Source organism: Pelophylax lessonae (assembly GCF_965119305.1).
Source record: "Pelophylax lessonae genome assembly, chromosome: 7".
NCBI classification, from domain to species: Eukaryota; Metazoa; Chordata; class Amphibia; order Anura; family Ranidae; genus Pelophylax; species Pelophylax lessonae.
Window position 1 is genome coordinate 189,248,027 of NC_138774.1, and position 21,907 is coordinate 189,269,933.

Below are 21,907 nucleotides of genomic sequence, written 5' to 3' on the forward strand. Positions count from 1 at the left end.
AACCCAAAAATAAAGACATTACCTATTAAGACATTTCTTAAGGAAATATTTGTAAAACATTGGGAAGATGTTTGCAAAGGAACTCAATCTTAGAGAACAGCATACCTGGCAAATGTATTGGAGTGTGTAGTTTCTGTTAAGAGAGACCCACCTGTTTCCTTTCACTTTCTCTTGTGTTCCTCATAAGAATCCTGATAATATCTTCTTCCCGAATCTGCAGAATTTCATGTCCATTCTTTTCTTCCTAGTGACAGAAAAGCAGTTCAATGAAAACGTGCAATGGCATAGGAGCAATTTCTTAAAAAGTATATTGGTTTTTCATTTTTGAAAAAAAAAAAAAAAAAATTTGTATAAAATCTTCCTTGAGTACATATGTATTGCTGAGTGAACACCTGAACATAATCTAGAAAGCTAAATTTTCTAATAAGGTAAGCCCTAAGCCACCTGCAAACATTTTGGCAGCAAATGTATAACTAATTAAAATGTTTCTGTCTTTCTAGGCAAAAAGAAATGTCCCTCCTTAGGAATCAAAGAGAATACAGCTTGAACAATTGGTACATATGAGTATAGTAAAGTATGACTAACGGCAAAACTTTTTTTCGGTTTGGATAAAGTGCAAAGGGATTAGAATACCTGTCAGGGTTTTTATTGCTACCTGTGCCCCCATTAGGAAGGTGCATCCTCTTTATTTGTCTGGTTTACATCTAAACTGAAAGTAAAGAAAATCCCACATTTTGGATTGTCACCAGAACAGGAATAGAGGGGAAATCTTACAATGGAGAGACTAGTTTCAGTGACCCCAATGACAACCAGGGATTCCTTCACTTCAAAGGGATTTCCTTTCACTTCCTGTTTTGGCTTTGGGACAGGAAGTCAATGAAAATCTCAACAATGAGACACGGATGGCAAAATTATTGGCTAAGGCTATACTCCCCCTCACTATCAAAAAAAAAAAATTGCCTTGTTCTACTTTAAATGTGCAAGATTTCAAATTTACTCAATTAGGAGCGAAAAAAAAAAAAACTTTTAATTCATTGTACTGAGCAAGATAAAAAAAAAAAAAACGGAATTTTTGTAAAATCTTGCCTGTAAAATTCCTTTCTCTGAGTCCTCCGACAGTCGCCGCCTCTTCATATTCGTCACAATGGGGTATTAGACTTTGCTCCGAAGGAGTAGCTAGGCAACAGAATATGTTAACATTAAAGCTTTTAACATATCCCACCCTCAAGGGGTGGTCCCCTCAGTCAATACCCTCCTACTTCCTGCAACCATATCTCAGTTTCAGTGGAATAGCAGTAGAGTATATAACCAAAACCCCAAAAGAGGGGCGGGGGCGGCGACTGTCGGAGGACTCAGAGAAAGGAATTTTACAGGTAAGATTTTACAAAAATTCCGTTTTCTCTTACGTCCTCCGACAGTCGCCGCCTCTTCATATTCGTCACAATGGGGACGTCCCAAAGCAGTGCAAACATGAGGGGTGGGAAACGCATCCGCGCCGTAAGGCAACGCAGTCTCCGCATCAAAGAAAGGAACCTTACCAAAGGAAGGAAACCAGCTGGGCAACATGAAAAAGTGTGCTCAACAGGAGCAACAACCCAGGAAAAACAAATAACCTAGGGATAAAAAACGTATCCCAACAGCCAGGGATCCCAACAGGTGACCCTAGGGAACAGCCGCACCAAGAACCTTGCGGCCAAAGGAAGCATCCGCCGATGCCTGAACATCCACATTGTAGAATTTTGTGAAAGTGTGTACGGTCGACCAGGTCGCCGCCTTACACACCTGGGCTACAGAAGCCCCATGACGACAGGCCCAAGACGTACTCAGAGATCTGGTAGAGTGCGCCTTCACAGGCATAGGGGGAACTTTCCCCTGCAAGACATATGCCTGTTCAACGGTCTGCCTGATCCATTTGGCGATGGTAGAAGCCGATGCCGCCATGCCCTTCCGAGGACCCTCTGGAAGAACAAACAAAGAATCCGTCTTTCGAAAAGACTCAGTCGATTTAAGGTAAACCTTAATCGCCCGAACAACATCCAAAGAATGTAGTCTCACCTCTTTCGGATGTTTAGGCTTCGCGCACAGCGAAGGCAAGACAATATCCTCATTGAGATGGAATTCCGAAACTCGCTTCGGAAGAAAGGAAGGATTAGGTCGCAAGACCACCTTATCCAAGTGAATAGACAACGAGATCTCCCTGATCTGTTCAAAAGGAGCACGTAACACAGATAGAACGAGATTCAAGTCCCAAGGAGGCAGAGGTTCCCTCCTAGGAGGGACCAGATGCCGCACACCCTGAACAAAAGTGCCAACCAAGGAGTTGGAAGCCACGGGACATTGAAAAAGAACGGCCAGCGCAGACACCTGACCCTTTATCGTAGCCAGCGCCAAACGCTGATCGACACCTGTTTGAAGGAAAGACAATACTCGAGAAACCGAGTACGTGCGGGGTGAAAACCCCCTGGACTCACACCAGGCAAAATAGGCCTTCCAAGTACGGTAGTAAACCTTCCCCAAGGAAGACTTCCTCGCGTTGATCAAGGTATGAACGACCTCAGGGGAGAGACCCCTCTCCTTCAGGACCTCGGTCTCAACAGCCAGGCCGTCAAAGCCAGCGACTGTAAAGCAGGATGGTATATCGGCCCTTGAGACAGGAGATCGTCTCGAAGAGGCAGACGCCACGGAGCGTCGACCGCCAGATTCACGAGGTCTGCGTACCAGACCAATCCGGCGCCACAAGAATCACCGTGCTGCGTTCCGAGTGTAACCTGCGAAGGAACCTGGACAGCAACTGAATCGGTGGAAACGCATACATCAGCTTGTACTGATGCCACGGGGCCACTAACGCGTCCGACGCGTCTGCCCGTTCTTGCCACGAACCTTCTCACCTTGTTGTTGAGACGAGACGCGAACAGGTCCACATCTGGAAGACCCCACTTCGCGCACAACATCTGGAAGACAGCCGGGTGGAGAGACCATTCCCCCTGATCCAGGGTCTGGCGACTCAGATAGTCCGCCTGCCAGTTCTCCACCCCTGGAATGTGAACCGCCGTTATCGCCGGGACATGAGTCTCGGCCCAAGACAGAATGTTGGCCACTTCTCGAGCCGCTCGGGCACTCCTGGTGCCCCCTTGGTGGTTGATGTAGGCCACCGCCGTGGCATTGTCCGTCTGCACCCGAACCGGACAGCCCTGCAGCCGGTCCGTCCAATGATGAAGGCAGAGATTTATCGCACGCAATTCCAGAATGTTGATCGGAAGGGAGGACTCCCCCTCCGACCAAGTTCCCTGGGCGGACAGAACGCCCAGAACATCACCCCAGCCCGACAGGCTGGCATCCGTAGTGATCACCGTCCACGAGATAGGACGAAAAGACTTGCCCCCCGACACCATCGGGGACTGGAGCCACCACAGAAGGTCCCTTCTGGTGCGATGGCCCAACGAGATTTGAAGATCCAGAGATTGAGGTCGCCCGTCCCACCTGGACAGGATCTCCGATTGGAGACCCCGCGTGTGAAACTGGGCGAAGGGAATCGCCTCGAAGGCCGAGACCATCAATCCCAGACATCTCATGCACGTCCGCAGAGACGAGTGCGGAACGTCCCTGAGGGACCTGACTTCCTCCTGAAGAGTCCTGAGTTTGTCTTCCGGCAGGAAGACCTTTGCCTGAACCGACCCCAGGATCATTCCCAGGTAGGGAAGACGAACCGACGGACTCAGCGTCGACTTTGGAAAATTTATCGTCCAACCAAACTCCTGCAGAGTTTGCATCGTGACAGACAGGTCCTTTTCCAGACCCTGGCTGGTCGCAGACCGAACCAGGATGTCGTCCAGATACCCCAGGACAGAGATGCCCTGGGCCCTCAGCAATGCCAGAACCGGTGCAAGCACCTTGGTGAAAACCCGTGGAGCCGAGGCGAGACCAAAAAGTAACGCCACGAACTGGTAATGATCCTCCGCAATGGCGAATCGAAGGTACCTCTGGTGACCCTCGAAAATCGGGATGTGAAGATACGCATCCTTCAAATCGATGGAGGCCATGAATTCCCCCGGAACCAGGGCAGCCACCACCGACCGCAGGGATTCCATGCGGAACTTGCGAACCCGCACAGAGCGGTTTAGAGCCTTCAAGTCCAGAATTGGACGAACCTTGCCCGCCTTCCTGGGCACGGTGAACAGATTGGAATAAAAACCCCGAAATCTGTCCCGATGAGGCACCGGAACCACCACTCCCTGAGCCCTCAGGTCTCGCACCGCCAGGTGCAGGTCCCGTAAAACGCTCTGGAGACAGTTGAAGATTTGAGGGAAAAAATCTGCTCTCCGGCCGAGAGAGAAACTCGATCTTGTAACCAGATCGAACGATCTCCTGAACCCACCGGTCCCGCACACGGGCCAACCAGGGTTGAAGAAAACCGAGCAAGCGTCCCCCCACCCCAAAACTGGGTGAGGGCACCCCTTCAGGCCGCACTGTTATGGGCAGCGGGTCCGGACTGACCGGACTTCTGTTTACCAGACCAGGGCTTCTTTTGAGAGCCCTGTCCCTTGAACGGTTTGCCCTTGTAGTGCGACCGAAAGGCACGAAAGGACCCCTGAGGAGGCCGAAAATTAGCATGTTTCTTCCCAGAAGCCCCCTTAGCCTTGGGGAAATGGGGCAAGAGAGTGCTCTTACCTCCGGTGATCCCCTTAATCAACGCAACCAAGGACTCCCCAAAAAGGCGAGACCCATCATAAGGCAGATTGGCTAAGGTCTTACGCGAAGATTGGTCCACCGACCAACACTTCAACCAAACCAGGCGGCGAGACAACACCGCCACGCTGTGTACACGTGCAGCCAACGGGACTAAGTCCAAGTCCGCATCACACAGATACACGACACCCTGGTGGATTTGATCCACCATATCCAGGGTCGCCGGCGAGGCCGAATCGGCCACTAGGACGGGCCTAAGCATCTGCGTCCAACTTGCGACAGCCTGGATCGCCATAAGAGAGGCAAACAGAGCTTTAAGCATCGAACCCGTAACAGAATAAGTATGACGGGCAAGAGACTCCAGTCTTCTATCCGTGGCATCACGGAACACTGGGGAATCCTCTGCAGGAATCGCAGGGGATTTGTTCAAAACCGCAATTGCGTGATCCACCGGGGGTGGCACACACCACCGTTCATCAGTGGAAGGCGAAAAAGGATAACACAGCTTGAACCTACTTGGCACAGCAAAAGGTTTGCGTAAATTGCGCCATTGTTCCTTAACAGTGCGCTGAAAATCATCATTGCAGGGAAAAACCTGCGGCGTCCTGCGTTCTCTGCGTCCCATAAGCCGCCAAGGCAGCGGGGGGACACACTTCATCCTGCAAACGCAGCGTTCGTTTTATGGAAGCAATCAATTCATCCATGATTGCAAGCTCTTCAGGCGAGCCAGGGGGAGAATTATCAACCCCCTCAACCTAAGCCTCCACCTCGGACCCCACGAGAGCCAGGGAGGAGCGGGACCCTGATAAGGAGACCCCCGCCATAACAGCCCCATCACCTTCACCCTCAGAATCAGAGGAAATAGAAACTCTGGGTCTTTTAGTAGATTGAGCAGCCACCAGCATCTGCACCTGAGCAGCAAGGCCAGCCACAATAGTGGCCAAATCCCCCCCTGGGGGGGGAAACAGCGGTCCCCTGGCTTTCCACCAAGGTGGCAGGAAATTTGCCCTCCTGAGAATCCATTGCCCCAATATGATATGCCGGAGAATAAAGGGTTAACTGCCCCTTTAACAAGCGCGGCAAGCGCAGCCCACCGCACCACACACAAGCACAATGAGACCCCCACAGGGAACAATAAACTGAACACAGGCAATGGATATAGCAAGAACAGAAGGATAAAACCTGAGGAGACCCTTGCCGCTGCTGCTGCCTCGATCGGTGTACCCAGGAGAAGAGGAAGTGATGAAACCAGGGCGCTCTATTAAAGCCTATGGGAGGCTACAAGAAAATGGCCGCCTGCATGGAGAACATGCGGCCGGAGCGAGTGCAGGCAAAATGGCGCAGTTTGGCGCCGAAACCGCCGCTCCTACAGTACAGTTATTCATATAACACCATCCATATAAAAAAACATGGCAGATCGCCGCAGCGATCGCTGTATCGTGCCCCAACATGCCACAAAACATGCCCCACAGCACACAGCTTCTCACACTGAACAAGGCTGACACAGACAGTGTCACACAGCTCCCCCCCCCCCCCCCTTGCAGCCCGCAGCATGCAGCAGAGTGATAGGGAGACAAACAGTGTGAACAGAGGCAGGTTACACAGTCCCAGACTGACACCCCCCCCCCCCGACAGACAGGTCCCCACATAGATACACTTACCTCTCAATGGTGTGGGGGACCCGCACAGGCGAACAAGCCGCTGCACATGGGGCAGGGAGAGTCGCATACAAGACGCACAAAATTGGGGTTAAGAAACCGCACAGCGTCCAGTGAGGTAGCCACCTCACCAATCATCCCTGCACCGAACAGGGATGGGTCGTTCACTGTGCCAGGAGCGTTACCTGGCTGAACGCTCGATGGCAGGCTGGGAAGCCACTGATCCACGACCTGCGACCAGGGGTTGATCAGTCTGAGACCCAGCCCGCATGATCCTCTTCGTCAGAAGAGCTAACTAATGCTGACAAAAAGAACAGCTAAGTAAAGAGAGAGAAAAAACTCAAACAAAAAATCAAAAAAGAAGAAAGAGGCTGGGGCACAAAGCCCCAGCACAGAGAGAACCAGCTACTCCTGACAAGCTAGACATTGAAACTGAGATATGGTTGCAGGAAGTAGGAGGGTATTGACTGAGGGGACCACCCCTTGAGGGTGGGATATGTTAAAAGCTTTAATGTTAACATATTCTGTTGCCTAGCTACTCCTTCGGAGCAAAGTCTAATACCCCATTGTGACGAATATGAAGAGGCGGCGACTGTCGGAGGACGTAAGAGAAAGTGCATTTACAAAGGCTCCTTATTTTGATAGGACAGTTCTCAGACAAAGGCCTAGTGCCAAAAAACATTGCAGCATGGTGTCACTGAAAGACTTTTGAAGTTACATAGTTACATAGTATGTGAGGTTGAATAAAGACAATAGTCCATCCAGTTCAACCTGTGTAGGTGTGTGTGGCTGTAATCATCTCACATAGCCCTGAATGTCCTGATCCTTGAGATGTACGTCTAAAGCCCCGTACACACGCACAGATCGTCGTCATACAAACGTCGGCGGACGAAAGATCTGCCGATTGTACGCGTGTTAGTATGGTGCCTCCGACAGCTGTCTGCACACAATCCGCGGACAAGAGTCTTTCTTGCAAACATGAAAATTTTTGTCTGCGGACACCAGAACGGACGATTGTTCGCCTGTCAGTACAGAAATCAGCCGACAGACCGCAGATTTGCAAGACTGGGCATGCTCAGAAAATAAAAAACACAGGGAAAGTTAACCATTACATGACATCACTTCTGCAGTCAGCTGAAGTCTGCGGACAAAATTCTTGTGCTGTCCTTGTGCTGTCTTTGCACTTTTCAACAGACACCGACATCCCGGGGAGAAAAGACGAACATTTGTTATGACGACGATCTGTGCGTGTGTACGGGGCTTAAGAGTCTTTTGAAAGCCACCATACTTCCCGCAGTTCCTACATGCCAAATTACATTTTTAAAAAGGAGCTTATTTTATCTAATCCTAATACAGTCATAGAGAATCATATAACCGGAGTAGTAGAGGATAATGTGTATTGTGCTACTAAGTAGCATGAGGTTATGTGGATCCAACAAGCAAATATTGCTACCTTACTGCACACACTAAGGCTTCTTTCACACGGCCGCTCAGTTTTTTCCTCCGCTGCGGCACTTTTTTTTATTCACGGACAAGTGTCATCCGGTCCGTATGTCCGCATATCATCCCATCCGTTTGCGGATGATATACGGACATAATGTATGTCTATGGGGATTTCGGATGTCAGCGGATGACACCGCTGACATCAGATTTTGCTTCCTTTCCGTTTTTTTAAACGGAAGAAAAATAGGGTTCAGTTCCGTTCCAAAAAACAGAACAGAGCTGACACAGAGCTGAAATGACGCAAATCGGATGTCAGCGATGGTCACCCCATTGACATGCATTATGTCCGTATATCACCTGCAAACAAATGGGATGATATACGGACATACGGAACGCCCGTGTTCACACCTAAGCGATTTCAAGCATGATTTGAGGCTTCACCAGAATGTTACAGCTTTCGACACTAGGATGTTTAATATATTTATTGGTGCTTGTTCATATCTAGGCATAGTGGCGCTTGAAGAATGTCAAAAGAGGACAGAAGCTTCTTTTTGCCCGTTTTGGCCCCAATAGGCTTCAAGAGGAGTACCAGAAAAAGCACATTTTTTTCAACACTGGTCAGAGTTGATGGAAAGATGGATGGAGTCAAATACAGGGCAATCTTAAAAGAAAACCTGTTAAGAGTCTGCAAAAGACTTGAGACTGGGGTGGAGGTTCACCTTCCAGCAGGACAACGACCCTAAACATACAGCCAGAGCTACAATGGAATGGGAATGGTATAGATCAAAGCATATTCATGTGTTAGAATGGCCCAGTCAAAGTCCAGACCTAAATCTAATTGAGAACCTGTTGCAAGACTTGAAAATTGCTGTTCAGAGACGCTCTCCTTCCAATCTGACAGAGCTTTAACTATTTTGCAAAGAGGAATGGGCAAAAAGTTTTCTATCTAGATGTGCAAAGCTGGTAGAGACATACCCAAAAAGACTTGCAGCTGTAATTGCAGAAAAAGGTGATTCTACAAAGTATTGACTCAGGGGGGGCACACTTTTCAAATGCTTATTTGTAAACACTTTTGAAAAACATTTATAATTTTCCTTCCACTTCACAATTATGTGCCACTTTGTGCTGGCCTATCACATAAAATCTCAATAAAATAAATTTACATTTTTGGTTGCAACATGACAAAATGTGGAGAATTTCAAGGGATATGAATACTTTTTCAAGGCACTGTACCATTGTTCAGGTATTCTAATAGCTGCTGGTAACGGCTGTCAGATTACAACAACCACCACGCAGATTCATCCATCTACACTTTATAGCGTGGTTGGAGGAGCCTGTGGTTTGAAGGAAAAAAAAAAAAAAAAAACAGCATTTGGCCAGCTTTAGGATGCTGACTCGCTTTGCAGAGTTTGCAACTTGCAAAGTGTCTGCCCCTATACCACCACTTTGCTCTTTGAACCTCACAGGCCGAAAGAGCAGGATTCCCATCCTGAAGCCAAGTACTTTTTCCCCTTCAGACTCTGCCGTGGATACCAACTTCCTTTCATCCCCTGGGGATACAAGATCCGAGCATCCGCCCCCTTATCCAAAAGAATATGTTTAATTTAAAAGACATTTTAGTAGGGAAAAATTGGAAATCGGTGACCGATATACTAGCCATGGCCTCCCCTTTTATAGGCCCTACCAGTCAAACATTTCCTTACCCCTTTGGGTAGTAAACCTCCAAACCTTCCTTTGTTGACACTTGAAACCATATGTGAAGACTCTCCAGTTCAACATGGCCTCTCTCTCTAGTTTACTCCATTTTTGTTACACCTATAGAAAATTATGTCCCCCCTTTCCTGATGAAATGGAATTTGAACTAACAATTTACAGATGAACAACATGAATCTATACTTTACTTTGCACATAAATCCTCAATGCTTTAAACCTAAAATGTTAAAACCTTTGTTTGCTGCTTTCCTGTTTGAACAAGCATAGTATGTACACTTTCCTCGGCTGTTTCTGTGTTCCATGTTGTTGATACATAACAGGTTATGAACTTCCACAGAAGCTGACATTCCTATGGCAACTTAACATCAGTGTGCTCCCACAGTTTCCTTACTGCACAGGCACGAGACTAGTAAGTGCATGCTGGGTAGCCAGCAGCACAGGAATCCAGGAAGTGAACAGGCAGTAGCTTCAGCTGCCCACAGTTAAAATGGCTGCAGCCAGACTTTGTGGTGGAATCCTTCTGCAGCGTTTTTGCCAATTAGAGAATCACAATACATATAAAATAATATAGAAGTGTATATGGGTGCGCTTAACTAAAAATAGGGGGGGGGGGGAGGGGGTGGCTGCACCTGAACTCTAAGAACAATAAAGTGAAGAAATGAATAAAATAAAAGAAGGTGCGGTCAACCTGTTCTAATGTATCCCATGATTTAACTTAGGAACATATCGAAAAATATCTGTAGTTAAGTGAACCAATACAAAGAAATGTTAATACGTGCACTGAAAAAATATGTGCAAAACTTAATAGTTGCAATATATATAAAAATTATATATAATAAATGTTGTACCAAAATAAATACAGTGAATAAATAAATATGCGGTGTTCCAAAACTTGCTCCGTGCGTTGATTAGTATGCAAATAAATACAATGTATATAAAATAGATACAATAAAAATTATAAACCAAAAATGGTGTTGAAAGGGTAATTGCACATTACCTTATCTGATGCGGATCCACACCAAGTTTTGCACATATTTTATATTGCACATATTTTATATTGCCATTTGAGAATTATTTTTGTGTTAACAAGGCGGCTTTTTGTGGAGCATGTAGATTTTACATCCTTTGGTGTGGATCCGCATCAGATAACCTAATGTGCAATTACCCGTTCAACACCATTTTTGGTTTATAATTTTTATTCTATCTATTTTATATACATTGTATTTATTTGCATACTAATTACTGCACGGAGCAAGTTTTGGAACACTGCATATTTATTTATTCACTCTATTTATTTCGGTACAACATTTATTGCATATAACTTTTATATATATTGCAACTATTAAGTTTTGCACATATTTTTTTAGTGCAAGTATCAACATTTCTTTGTATTGGTTCACGTAACTACAGATATTTTTTCAATATGTTCCCAAGTTGATTCATGGGATACATTAGAACAGGTTGAGCGCACCTTCTTTTATCTTATTCATATAAAATAATATGCAAAAGTTGTTAGAGGAAAATTTCAGAATGGCAAAGATGTTTTTATTACAACTTATGTTAGAAGACTACAGTTCCTCTTTAAAAGCCAATCATGCATTGTAACTAAACTTACCTCTTTCAAGAAGTCCTCAACTGTCTCAGTAACTGTGTCGGTGGATGGAGGATAGGCAATACCCTTCAAAATGGTGTTGAATTTGAAAGTGCTCTCTTTCCTCTTTTTTTTCTTAGTTCTTGGTGCCTTGTTATTAGAAGCGGCAGAGTAGACATGGAGGCTCTTGCCCTGCAAACCAGAGCTTCTTTTCCTAGGAATCCACAAATCTAAATCCGGAACAGACAGGAGCAAATTAGAGATCTCTCCTTCTCCAAACTGGTCCTCCAGCTCCATGGCTTCATCCTCACTCTCGCTGCTGCTGCTGCTAATGACAGTGCTTTCACTGCTGCTGCTACCACTGCTAATCTCCTCATCACTTGTCATCTCTTTTTTTATCTGTATTGCCTTTGGGGGCTTTTGTGGTGCCGGTAGTTTTGGTGGTCTTTTTTGTCTAAGAGGTTTTGCTCTCAGCTTTCCTTTTCTCGCTCTTCTTTCCTGTAGGATACAGAGAGCACAAGTAGAAAAAGCAAACGCATGTAAGCATATCTAAAGTCAAGAACAAAAATGTAATATATTGCAGCTTGCCAGTTCTTAGATGAGGTGGCTGCATTAGTTTTTTTTTTCCTTTAGTCGTTTGTTTTTTAAAATTTTTCTGATGATCCAGTAACACTTCATGTACTAGGTCACAGTGCTTACTCACTGTGCTACATCTGCTTTGAAACAACGTTGACGCTGATTACAGGCCTACAGAACATCTTCCACCTTTCCTTCAAACCAGAAGGTGGGAGAGGTGTACTGTCAGCACAGGGAAAGACCACAGGAAGCTCACAAGATTTCTGGCAGGAGCAACAGGTACCTTTTTACAGTTCTTACAGTTAATATTTTACAGATCACAGCACTACCAATGTATACAGTATTTAACAGGCCAAAAGCAAGAAGAAAAAAAAAAGGTTTATAGTTAGGAATTACATACACTTTAAAACAAATGTTAAAGATCAAATCCATACAACATGCAAAAAATTATTTAGAATAGAAAAAAGGCCTTTTTAACATACCCTGCACTGCAGCTATGAGGTTAGGGCCATTTTTTTTTTTTTTTTTAACCCGGCGATCAGCTGTTTAGTTACAGTGATCTGGGCTACCCAATCACTTGAGTGGTGAGAAGGGCCGAAAACACACCCCCCTCGTCCAGGGTGGTTCATGGGCTTTCCTATTCCTCCAGGGAACCTGGGACTGTGGTAAACAGCGGTAACTTTGAGAGCAGAAGGTTATGGAGGTACATTGGTTCCTTGAGCCTGCTGCAACAAATGAAGCTGGAAGCAACTTGTATCACGTCACTTTCTGAATTAGAAGAGTCATGCTTTGTATACTTTAGCCAAGGATGCAGCTAATCAAGCACGATATGTGCTTGAATAGCTGCATTGGAGGGCAGGGGAGACATTGGGGGTCTAATAAACCCCTGATGTCTCCATAAGGAGAACCTGTCAGCTGCTCATGCTATAACAAAGGGGCTTGTTGATAGTGGTAAAGTTAAATGAAAACAAAAAAGTGTAAATAAATAAACTATAATATAATAAACAAAAAAAATTAAAAGTACCCCTGTACCCCCCCCCCCCCATGCATACACATGTATGCAAAACACATACTACACAAATCCCGCATATGTATGTAAACAGTGATTGTGCTTTCCTTTGCTGCGAGATTAAGTCTAAAGTGATAACTTCCAAAGGCTTTTACAGTATCACCTATAAAAACTTTATGTACCAGTCGATTTTTTTTGCCATTTCAAAAAAACACAATTTTGAGTCTTAACATGCTTGGTATTTTATCAATAAAATTCAAATAATTGTGTTTTTTGTCCTAAAAGTATGAATTGTCTAAACAGCTTCCACAAGGACAGGTCGTAAGAGAACATTCACATACTTTAAAGTAGCCTGTAATATGCTTCCATTTGCTGAGACACTGTGATGAATTCCGGTGTGGAATTTCCTTGCACACTTGTGCCCACTTACCTGCAAGGGTAGAGGAAAAAAAACAAAATATTAAACATACTTCCATATTGGCAATTAGGTATATAATTACAAAATTTAGGCTGTGTGTAACCAAAATGATTTTATTTTAATACAGGTTGGAGGTTTCAGATCACCTTATACGCAGCTCAGTGTACAATTTTGAAACCGCTGAGATGAATTAACTCCTGCGCATGTGCAAAAGTTGCATCCACCCAGCGCAGACAATCACAATGGCCAAAGATTCTATACGTCGAAGATGATCAGGCAAAGATGTTGGTGGCCAGTAAGGGAGCTCAAGCACTTCACATTAAATCTTTGATAATACTGCCTCGCTACCGCTTGTGTAATCAATGTAATGTGCACTCTCGCATTCTGAACAATGCTAACTACCCAGAATTAGACAAACTGCGGAGCTCTATGAGCTTGGATAGATATGGAGCGAAGTTTATATCGCAGCTATACAGGGGTGGTATTCTTAAGGAATTTCAAACACTTCACACTGAATTTGGTCTACCCAACTCCCTGTTCTTCCAATATTTGCAGCTATGGCATGCTCTTGCATCGCAATCCAAAAGATCCACTTGGGGTCTGTGTAACCCGGTCATTCTTATTAGTTTGGTGAGTTGGACGGTAAAAAAAAGGGACAAATCTCCTCTTTGTACACTTCTTTTATGGATCAGATCTCGAGAGCTATGTCATTTAAGTGTCGGGAGGATTGGGCCGAGGATCTGTATATATTTTTTAATATACATGTTGCTTGGTCCATAGCTGCACCGGCTTTAGATATACATGTTCAGGGTTTGCTCCCCCAAAATTTTTTGCTTGTTTATTATGTATTCGGTCTGACCAGACTTCTGAGGTTGAGCATCCCACCCCCCACACACACCTGTACTCTATCAGAGTCCACTATCAAGTAGATATAGGAGGAGTCCTTTGTAGTGCAATAGCACATCTATCCCAGCAAGGAGTGTTGTCTCCAAGGGTTAGAGAGGCTGGATTCACCCCTTTTTTATGGATAGTGTAGGACCCACTGATAATGGGGTACTTTGACGCAGTGGTGGGCTTGAGCACGATATGGCCATATGGTGGGACTAAATCCCCATTTTTATTTATGGATTGTCTCCATATTTGATAGTCATTTCTTTTGCATGTGTGCGCTATTCTTTTTTAATATACCCTATTGCATATGCTTTGGAAATGTTTAAAGCTGCACCGCTACTGGACTGCAGTCTTGCACTCCATCAATACTATATGGAAATTGACTCTCCCTTTGGACCCGAAGCTGTGTATCCTGGGATCGTTGGATGAGGAATTGTATACCCCCGGAGTACACACGGCGGTCCTTAGGATCCTATTCCTTGCCAGAAAATTAATAGCGAGGAAATCGATTTCCCCAACTGCGCTCCACTCACACTGAATGGATAGAAGAAGTTAAATCGCTCTTGGTCAGGGACAATCTCACTTATAAACACAGAGGGAATGCTCTTAAATTTAACCGCATCTGGGGACCATGGCTGGATGTTCCAAGCTTGGCTCCTCTTCACTTGGTCACAAATAGGATTATGGGGGGGGGGGGGTAATCACCTCGTCATAATGCAGCACCAACAAGTTCTGACGATCTATGCTTATATCTGGGCAGGTAGAGGAAAGTCACGATAGCTGAACGGCTTGTTCGTCTTTGTTACATTGGGATGACAATTCAAATTGGAGAGACTCTGATAGGCAGTTCACCAATAAGCCGGATTTATGTGGGAGTTTTTTTTTTTTTGTTTTGTTGTTCGGTGCATCATGATTGATACCAATCCATCGGATGTGGGTGGCAGTACCTCCCCACACTTCACTGGATTTGGAGGACTTTTCCAGTACTCAGGGGATGCACCCCCTGGGGGCGGGAATGGATTCATTTCCTCCTACGGGGTACTCTATTGCTTCTAGGGGGGGTTCTGAGTTGAGCACGAGGTGCAACAATGCTACTTAAAGCCGCCAGGTCATGGCTTGGCTATTCTGGAAACTTCATTCTCTGCATATCACTTTAAAACTGTGCTTGCTCAAAACGCTATGTTGATGTATGCACTGTTTTGTTGGTGTTTTAACTGTTTTTTCTTCAGTGTTGTTTTGCTATGTAAAAGTTTTTTCAATAAAAAAGATCTGCTTTAAAAAAAATCTAATGTGCAATGAATCCTATAAAAATTATAGGTTGCTGCAACCGCTAGTGTATTCCCACAATCATCAGCCAGTTAAATAAAGTTGCGATGCTGCGCAAACCCTTAAATAAATCAACTGTGCAAATATTATACCTGTGTAATATTCCTTTGTACAGTACCACTACAAATCATATGTGCACTATAATAACTTATTAAACAAATAAATAGATTTTTTCATTACCGACTTACCTGTAAAATCCATTTCTTGAAGTACATCACGGGACACAGAGCCATAAATCATAACATATGGATTATATCGTCACCTATAGGTGAAGGACACTGGCAACCAATCAGAAAGGATGTCCCCCTATATAACCCCTCCCACACAGGCAGTACCTCAGTTTTGTAGCAAGCAATAAAGGCCCCATAGAAGAGGGGAGGGACCTCTGTGTCCCATGATTTACTTCAAGAAAATTATTTTACAGGTAAGTCCGTTTATTTTTCTTTTTGTACATCACAGGACACAGAGCCATAAATCATAACATATGGGATGTCCCAAAGCAATGCATCTGAGGGGAGGGGGAACACCAAAAAAATACCGCCATCAGACCACAAAAAGGATTACACTGCGGCCAAATGCAGGTTCCTCCTGGGTCCCAACATTCACTCAATAGAAACGAGTGAACGTATGCACCGACGACCAGGTTGCGGCCTTGCAAATCTGAGCCATAGAGGCTTGATGACGATGTGCCAAAGAGGCACCTACTCCTCTGGTAGAATGTGCCTTTACAATGAGAAATCAAAGACTTTGATGCTGCCAACCCCTTTCTGGGCCCTTCTGGCAGCACAAACAAGCTCTCGGTCTTACAAATTTGAGCTAATCTTTCCAAGTAAAACTTAAGTGCACGCATTACATCAAGAGAATGCAATAACTTTTCCTCCTCTAAGTGAGGATCTGGAAAAAAGGAAGGTAGTATAATGTCTAGATTCAAATGAAAAGCGGACACTACCTTGGGCAAGAAACCTGGGTTTGTACTTAGAATCACCCAATCTTGATGAGAGAAAAAAAGAATGGTTCTTTACAAGAAAGAGCTGCTAGTTCTGATACCCTTCTAGCCAAAGTTATTGCAATCAAACAGACCAGTTTCCTGGTCAGAAGAACCAGTGGAACCTGCCCCAGAGATTCAAAAGGCTGTCTTTGAAAAACTGCCAGCACCAAATTTAAGTCCCAAGGACATAATGGTGGCTTCACAGGTGGAAGCAAATGTAACATTCCCCCGATGAAGGTCTGAATCAACGAATGTGGGAAGCGATCGATTCTTGGAAGAAAACCGATAAGGCTGAAATTTTCCCTTTAATAGTGCTCAAGGCTAATTTCATATCTACCCCTGCTTGAAGGAAACCTATAAAATTCTCCTGATGATATATTTGCAGGGATGCCATTTCCTGGCTTCACACCAGGTAATGTAGGATTTCCAGAACCTGTAATAAATGTTTCTAGAGACTGGTTTCCTAGCATTTATCAGGGTTTAAACTGCAGGGCCAGATACACCTTGTTCTTTCAAGATCAAGGCTTTAATAGCCAAGCTGTCAAATTTAGAGACTGTACAGCAGGGTGGAATATCAGACCTTGAGAGAGTAAGTCCGGACGCAGTGGAAGAGCCCAAGGCCTTGTCACTGCGAACCTTTGGATACCAAACCCTCTTCCTTGGCCATGCCGGAGCTACCAGGATTACTGGTTTCCCCTCAAGCTGGATCCTGCGCAACAGATGCGGTATCAGCTGCACCGGAGGAAAGTCATAAATCAGGGAATACATGAATGTTTGGTGCGAAGCACCAGTTCCCTGCGCTCCGAGTAATGTAATCTTCTATCCACCTCAGCTGTGATCTTGCAGCTGTTTTAGAGCTAGCGACACTGCAACCCAGGAAAAGCTTCGGCCTTGCTGCCCCTTACATGACCAGGGTAGTCTGGAATCACTGGAAACAACAAGCAAACACAAGGACGCACCGGCCGAGTGCATTATCCTTTAGAAGGTTCATTAAAAAGAAAAGTTAAAATACTCACAAACGAGTTCTTGATAAAAGCATATCAAACAAGGAACACAGTTCTCAGCATTGAGATCCAAGGATGAGCCGTCCCCTGAAGTCGTACAGGCTTACGCGTTTCGAGTCTTAGCCTCTTCTTCAGAGCCTAAATTGCATGTTTAAGCCCTTGCTTTATACGGTGCATTGCAAGAGTATTCGGCCCCCTTGAACTTTTCAACCTTTTGCCACATTTCAGGCTTCAAACATAAAGATATAAAACTGTAATTTTTTGTGAAGAATCAACAACAAGTGGGACACAATCATGAAGTGGAACGAAATTTATTGGATATTTCAAACTTTTTTAACAAATAAAAAACTGAAAAATTGGGCGTGCAATATTATTCAGCCCCCTTGAGTTAATACTTTGTAGCGCCACCTTTTGCTGAGATTATAATTGTAAGTCGCTTGGGGTATGTCTCTATCAGTTTTGCACATCGAGAGACTAAAATTTTTGCCCATTCCTCCTTGCAAAACAGCTCGAGCTCAGTGAGGTTGGATGGAGAGCGTTTGTGAACAGCAGTTTCTCGATTGGATTCAGGTCTGGACTTTGACTTGGCCATTCTAACACCTGGATATGTTTATTTGTGAACCATTCCATTGTAGATTTTGCTTTATGTTTTGGATCATTGTCTTGTTGGAAGACAAATCTCCGTCCCAGTCTCAGGTCTTTTGCAGACTCCCATCAGGTTTTCTTCCAGAATGGTCCTGTATTTGGCTCCATCCATCTTCCCATCAATTTTAACCATCTTCCCTGTCCCTGCTGAAGAAAAGCAGGCCCAAACCATGATGCTGCCACCACCAAGTTTGACAGTGGGGATTTTGTGTTTAGGGTGATGAGCCGAGTTTCTTTTACGCCAAACATAACGTTTTGCATTGTTGCCAAAAAGTTTGATTTTGGTTTCATCTGACCAGAGCACCTTCTTCCACATGTTGGTGTGTCTCCCAGGTGGCTTGTGGCAAACTTTAAACAACACTTTTTATGGATATCTTTAAGAAATGGCTTTCTTCTTGCCACTCTTCCATAAAGGCCAGATTTGTGCAGTATACGACTGATTGTTGTCCTATGGACAGAGTCTCCCACCTCAGCTGTAGATCTCTGCAGTTCATCCAGAGTGATCATGGGCCTCTTGGCTGCATCTCTGATCAGTCTTCTCCTTTTATGAGCTGAAAGTTTAGAGGGACGGCCAGGTCTTCGTAGATTTGCAGTGGTCTGATACTCCTTCCATTTCAATATTATCGCTTGCACAGTGCTCCTTGGGATGTTTAAAAGCTTATAAAATATTTTTGTATCCAAATGCGGCTTTAAACTTCTCCACAACAGTATCTCGGACCTGCCTGGTGCGTTCCTTGTTCTTCATGATGCTCTCTGCACTTTAAACGGACCTCTGAGACTATCACAGTGCAGGTGCATTTATACGGAGACTTGATTACACACAGGTGGATTCTATTTATCATCATTAGTTATTTAGGTCAACATTGGATCATTCAGAGATCCTCACTGAACTTCTGGAGAGAGTTTGCTGCACTGAAAGTAAAGGGGCTGAATAATTTTGCACGCCACATTTTTCAGTTTTTTTATTTGTTAACAAAGTTTGAAATATCCAATAAATTTTGTTCCACTTCATGATTGTGTCCCACTTGTTGTTGATTTTTCACAAAAAATTACAGTTTTATATCTTTAGGTTTGAAGCCTGAAAAGTGTCAAAAGGTCGCAAAGTTCAAGGGGGCCGAATACTTTCGCAAGGAACTGTATATTAGACAATGGCTGTTAAAGCCAGACACAGATGGGAGTGGACACTCCTCCTACAGGGCGTGTGCATGAGGTGCCCGCCCACAACGTCAATATACAAAAGGAAGATCCAATGTAGTATAGAGGGTGCCACCCCCAAGTGGAGGTAAATTAATCCATCAAAATAAATGGTCAGTAATGCAAAATTAAAATTGATAAAGACATGAAGGAATATAAACAGAGATGATAATAATAATAAAAATGTGTGTTAATGTTAGAAAGGTGTGATATTATTATCATCTCTGTTTATATTCCTTCATGTCTTTATCAATTTTAATTTTGCATTGGCTGAGGCTGTCGCCACTATCTGGAATTAGAAGCACTGATGGTAGGAGTTCTGGGGATCTTAAAAGGACGTTTACTCTTCCTTTTTACAAGTAGCAACGTACTCTTCACCCCCCCCCGAGATTTTTTTGGATATACTTATACAGATTGTCACCAAAAAGGAGTGCTCCCTGAAAAGGGAAGCTAGCTAGTAACCTTTTACATGGTAATTCCACAAACCCAGCTCTTTAGCCAAAGAATTCTGCGCATATGCACTGTCGTCAGAGCAACCCGTGACATTTTCCTTATGGAGTCCATAAAAGCATTCACTGCAAAACAAAGTGCGAGGTAGATCTGACAGATCTTCCACAGACTCTCCTTGAGAAGGAGCTGTCTTGGACACTTGCTTCATACGGTCTTTTAAAGACTGACAACTCCTATGGCCGCTACTGCTGGTTGTATCGCAGATCCTGCAACCACAAAGGAGGCTTTCAATAAAGATTCCTTAATTATTATCTGCTGGATCTTTAAAAACCTGGGCATTATCCACAGGGCAGGTTAAACTCTTAAAGAAATGGCAGCATCCACAGTGGGTATATTCCATTTCTTAGTAAAACGTTTCCTACATAGGATACAATAGTGAAAATCTTTTAGGAGAAACAAAAATCTTATCAGAATGGTCCCAATCAATATACATTTCTTGCTCCAACAGTGGATGTATGAGAAACGTCCAAGGACTATGAGGAGGGTACAATGAACCTAGAGAGGAAAAAGACTTCAGACGTCTCTAAGGGAGGAAATTTGTATCTAGACGGGACCATTTCAGTTAAGAGACTGAATTTATGGGTTTGAAAGGCTGATAGAGACTCCTCTGACCCTGACTCCCCAGAAGTGGAAACCTCCGCTTGACCTTCCATTAGGGATTGACCGATTATTGGCAAAGCCGATATATCGGTGAAGGGGCATATCGGCCCTCAATATTTCGGAATTGGCCCCTGAGGTTACCGATATTGCCAATATTTCGGGAAAGTGCATGCCCCGGAGTGATGCCTGCAGCTAGAGGCATCACCCCGGTACCGGCGTCCATAGCCGACGGTCGGTTGTCTTGTAATGACAACCGATGCGGCTGAGAAGACGCTCGTCTATCATTACAAGGAGCGGGAGGGGATGTCCCCCCCCCCTCCCGCGGCTTGCCCGGGTCTCCCGTCCCACCGGAAGACCCAGGCAACCAGCCTGCATGGCCGCCGAAGACCTGATCAAAGCCGCATTCGGCTCTGATCGGGTCTCCATGTAAAAACCCGGAAGCGATGTCATGACTCACTTCTGTGTATTTGGCGCCAAATTAAAAATAAAAATGACAGCATTCAAAACAGCCAAACTTGCAGAGGAGGGGTTTGGGGGTCCCCCAGATGCCTCCACAAGAGTACCTGTCAAGAAAAAAAAATATTTTTTTTTTAAACGTACGAAAATATCGGCCAATATCGGCCGATACCAATATGCGATGGCCAAAACATTGGTATCGGTATCGGCAATGAAAAAACAATATCAGTCGATCACTACCTTCCATAGGGTCATCATCAGTTGCTTCTAACACATCCTCTGCCCAATCCTGAACTGATTCAGGGGGTGGCTCAGATGAGGGGGATCCATCACGTTTCCTCCCTCCTTGTGATGTTGCAATCATGCCAGCAACCCTACCCTCAAGGCTGGCTAATGCCGTTGCCAAATCGTCCATAGTGACGTAGGTGCAGAAGCCCCTGGAGTAGCTACTATGCCTGACAACCATAATGGCTCAGATTGGCTAGTCACCTCTGGCTCTTCAGGGGGAGTAGACACAGAGGAAGCACGGCTAGGACCCTCAAGGCCTGACGGTTGCATCACAGTGCCTCTTCCAACTGTGCCTCCCCAGCCCTTTTTCAGGCATACGCTGCTTTATAGCAAGACAAACTTGAGGTACTAACTTCAGTGTACTCAAGGCTTGTGCCAAGCTTATACAGCTTATCTCACACATAGCACTGATTATCCTAAGATACAGGACCTGTTTGTGCCAGTAACTTACACCCAACAGTGACTCACGCAACCCAGCTGCTGCTGCTCTGTGTCCCCTTCAGCCTTTGACAGAGGCTAGCACGTTGGAAACAGTTCCTTCTAAAATCGCGCCCATTTATACTGTATTTCGCATGCGCTGCATGCTACGTGGCGTCCACGTGCATGCCACTCACGTTCCAACACGCCCTCCATGCGGCGTACGCCTGTTTTAATAGGTGACTATTCTTGCGTGTGAATGGGCTTTTACCACAGACATGCTATTAAGGGAGGAGGCGAACATGCGGGCGCATATGCGCCAAGGTGAAAAACAGCAACCACACGGGGTGAGAGCAGCTTAGGCTGAATTTTGTTTGTCACAGTTGATACCTTTCAGGTGATCAGCCCAGGGCAAAAGTGTGATCACAATAGGCAAAGAAATAATGTTTAAACAAAATTTGCATCAATCCCACAACTGCACAAGCCCATATAAT

The 21,907-nt window shown here is 44.8% G+C and overlaps 1 protein-coding gene across 1 annotated transcript in view; it reads right to left on the reverse strand.

The window, feature by feature from the left end:
- Positions 1-21,907, reverse strand: part of SNAPC4 (small nuclear RNA activating complex polypeptide 4) — a 185,220-nt gene that overhangs the window by 97,915 nt on the left and 65,398 nt on the right. The window contains exons 15-17 of the mRNA XM_082264404.1: positions 13,018-13,106; positions 11,116-11,586; positions 152-244 (exon numbers count right to left, since the gene is read on the reverse strand). Of these exons, the coding sequence (XP_082120530.1) occupies positions 152-244; positions 11,116-11,586; positions 13,018-13,106 (653 nt within the window). The remainder of the gene's footprint in view (positions 1-151; positions 245-11,115; positions 11,587-13,017; positions 13,107-21,907) is intronic.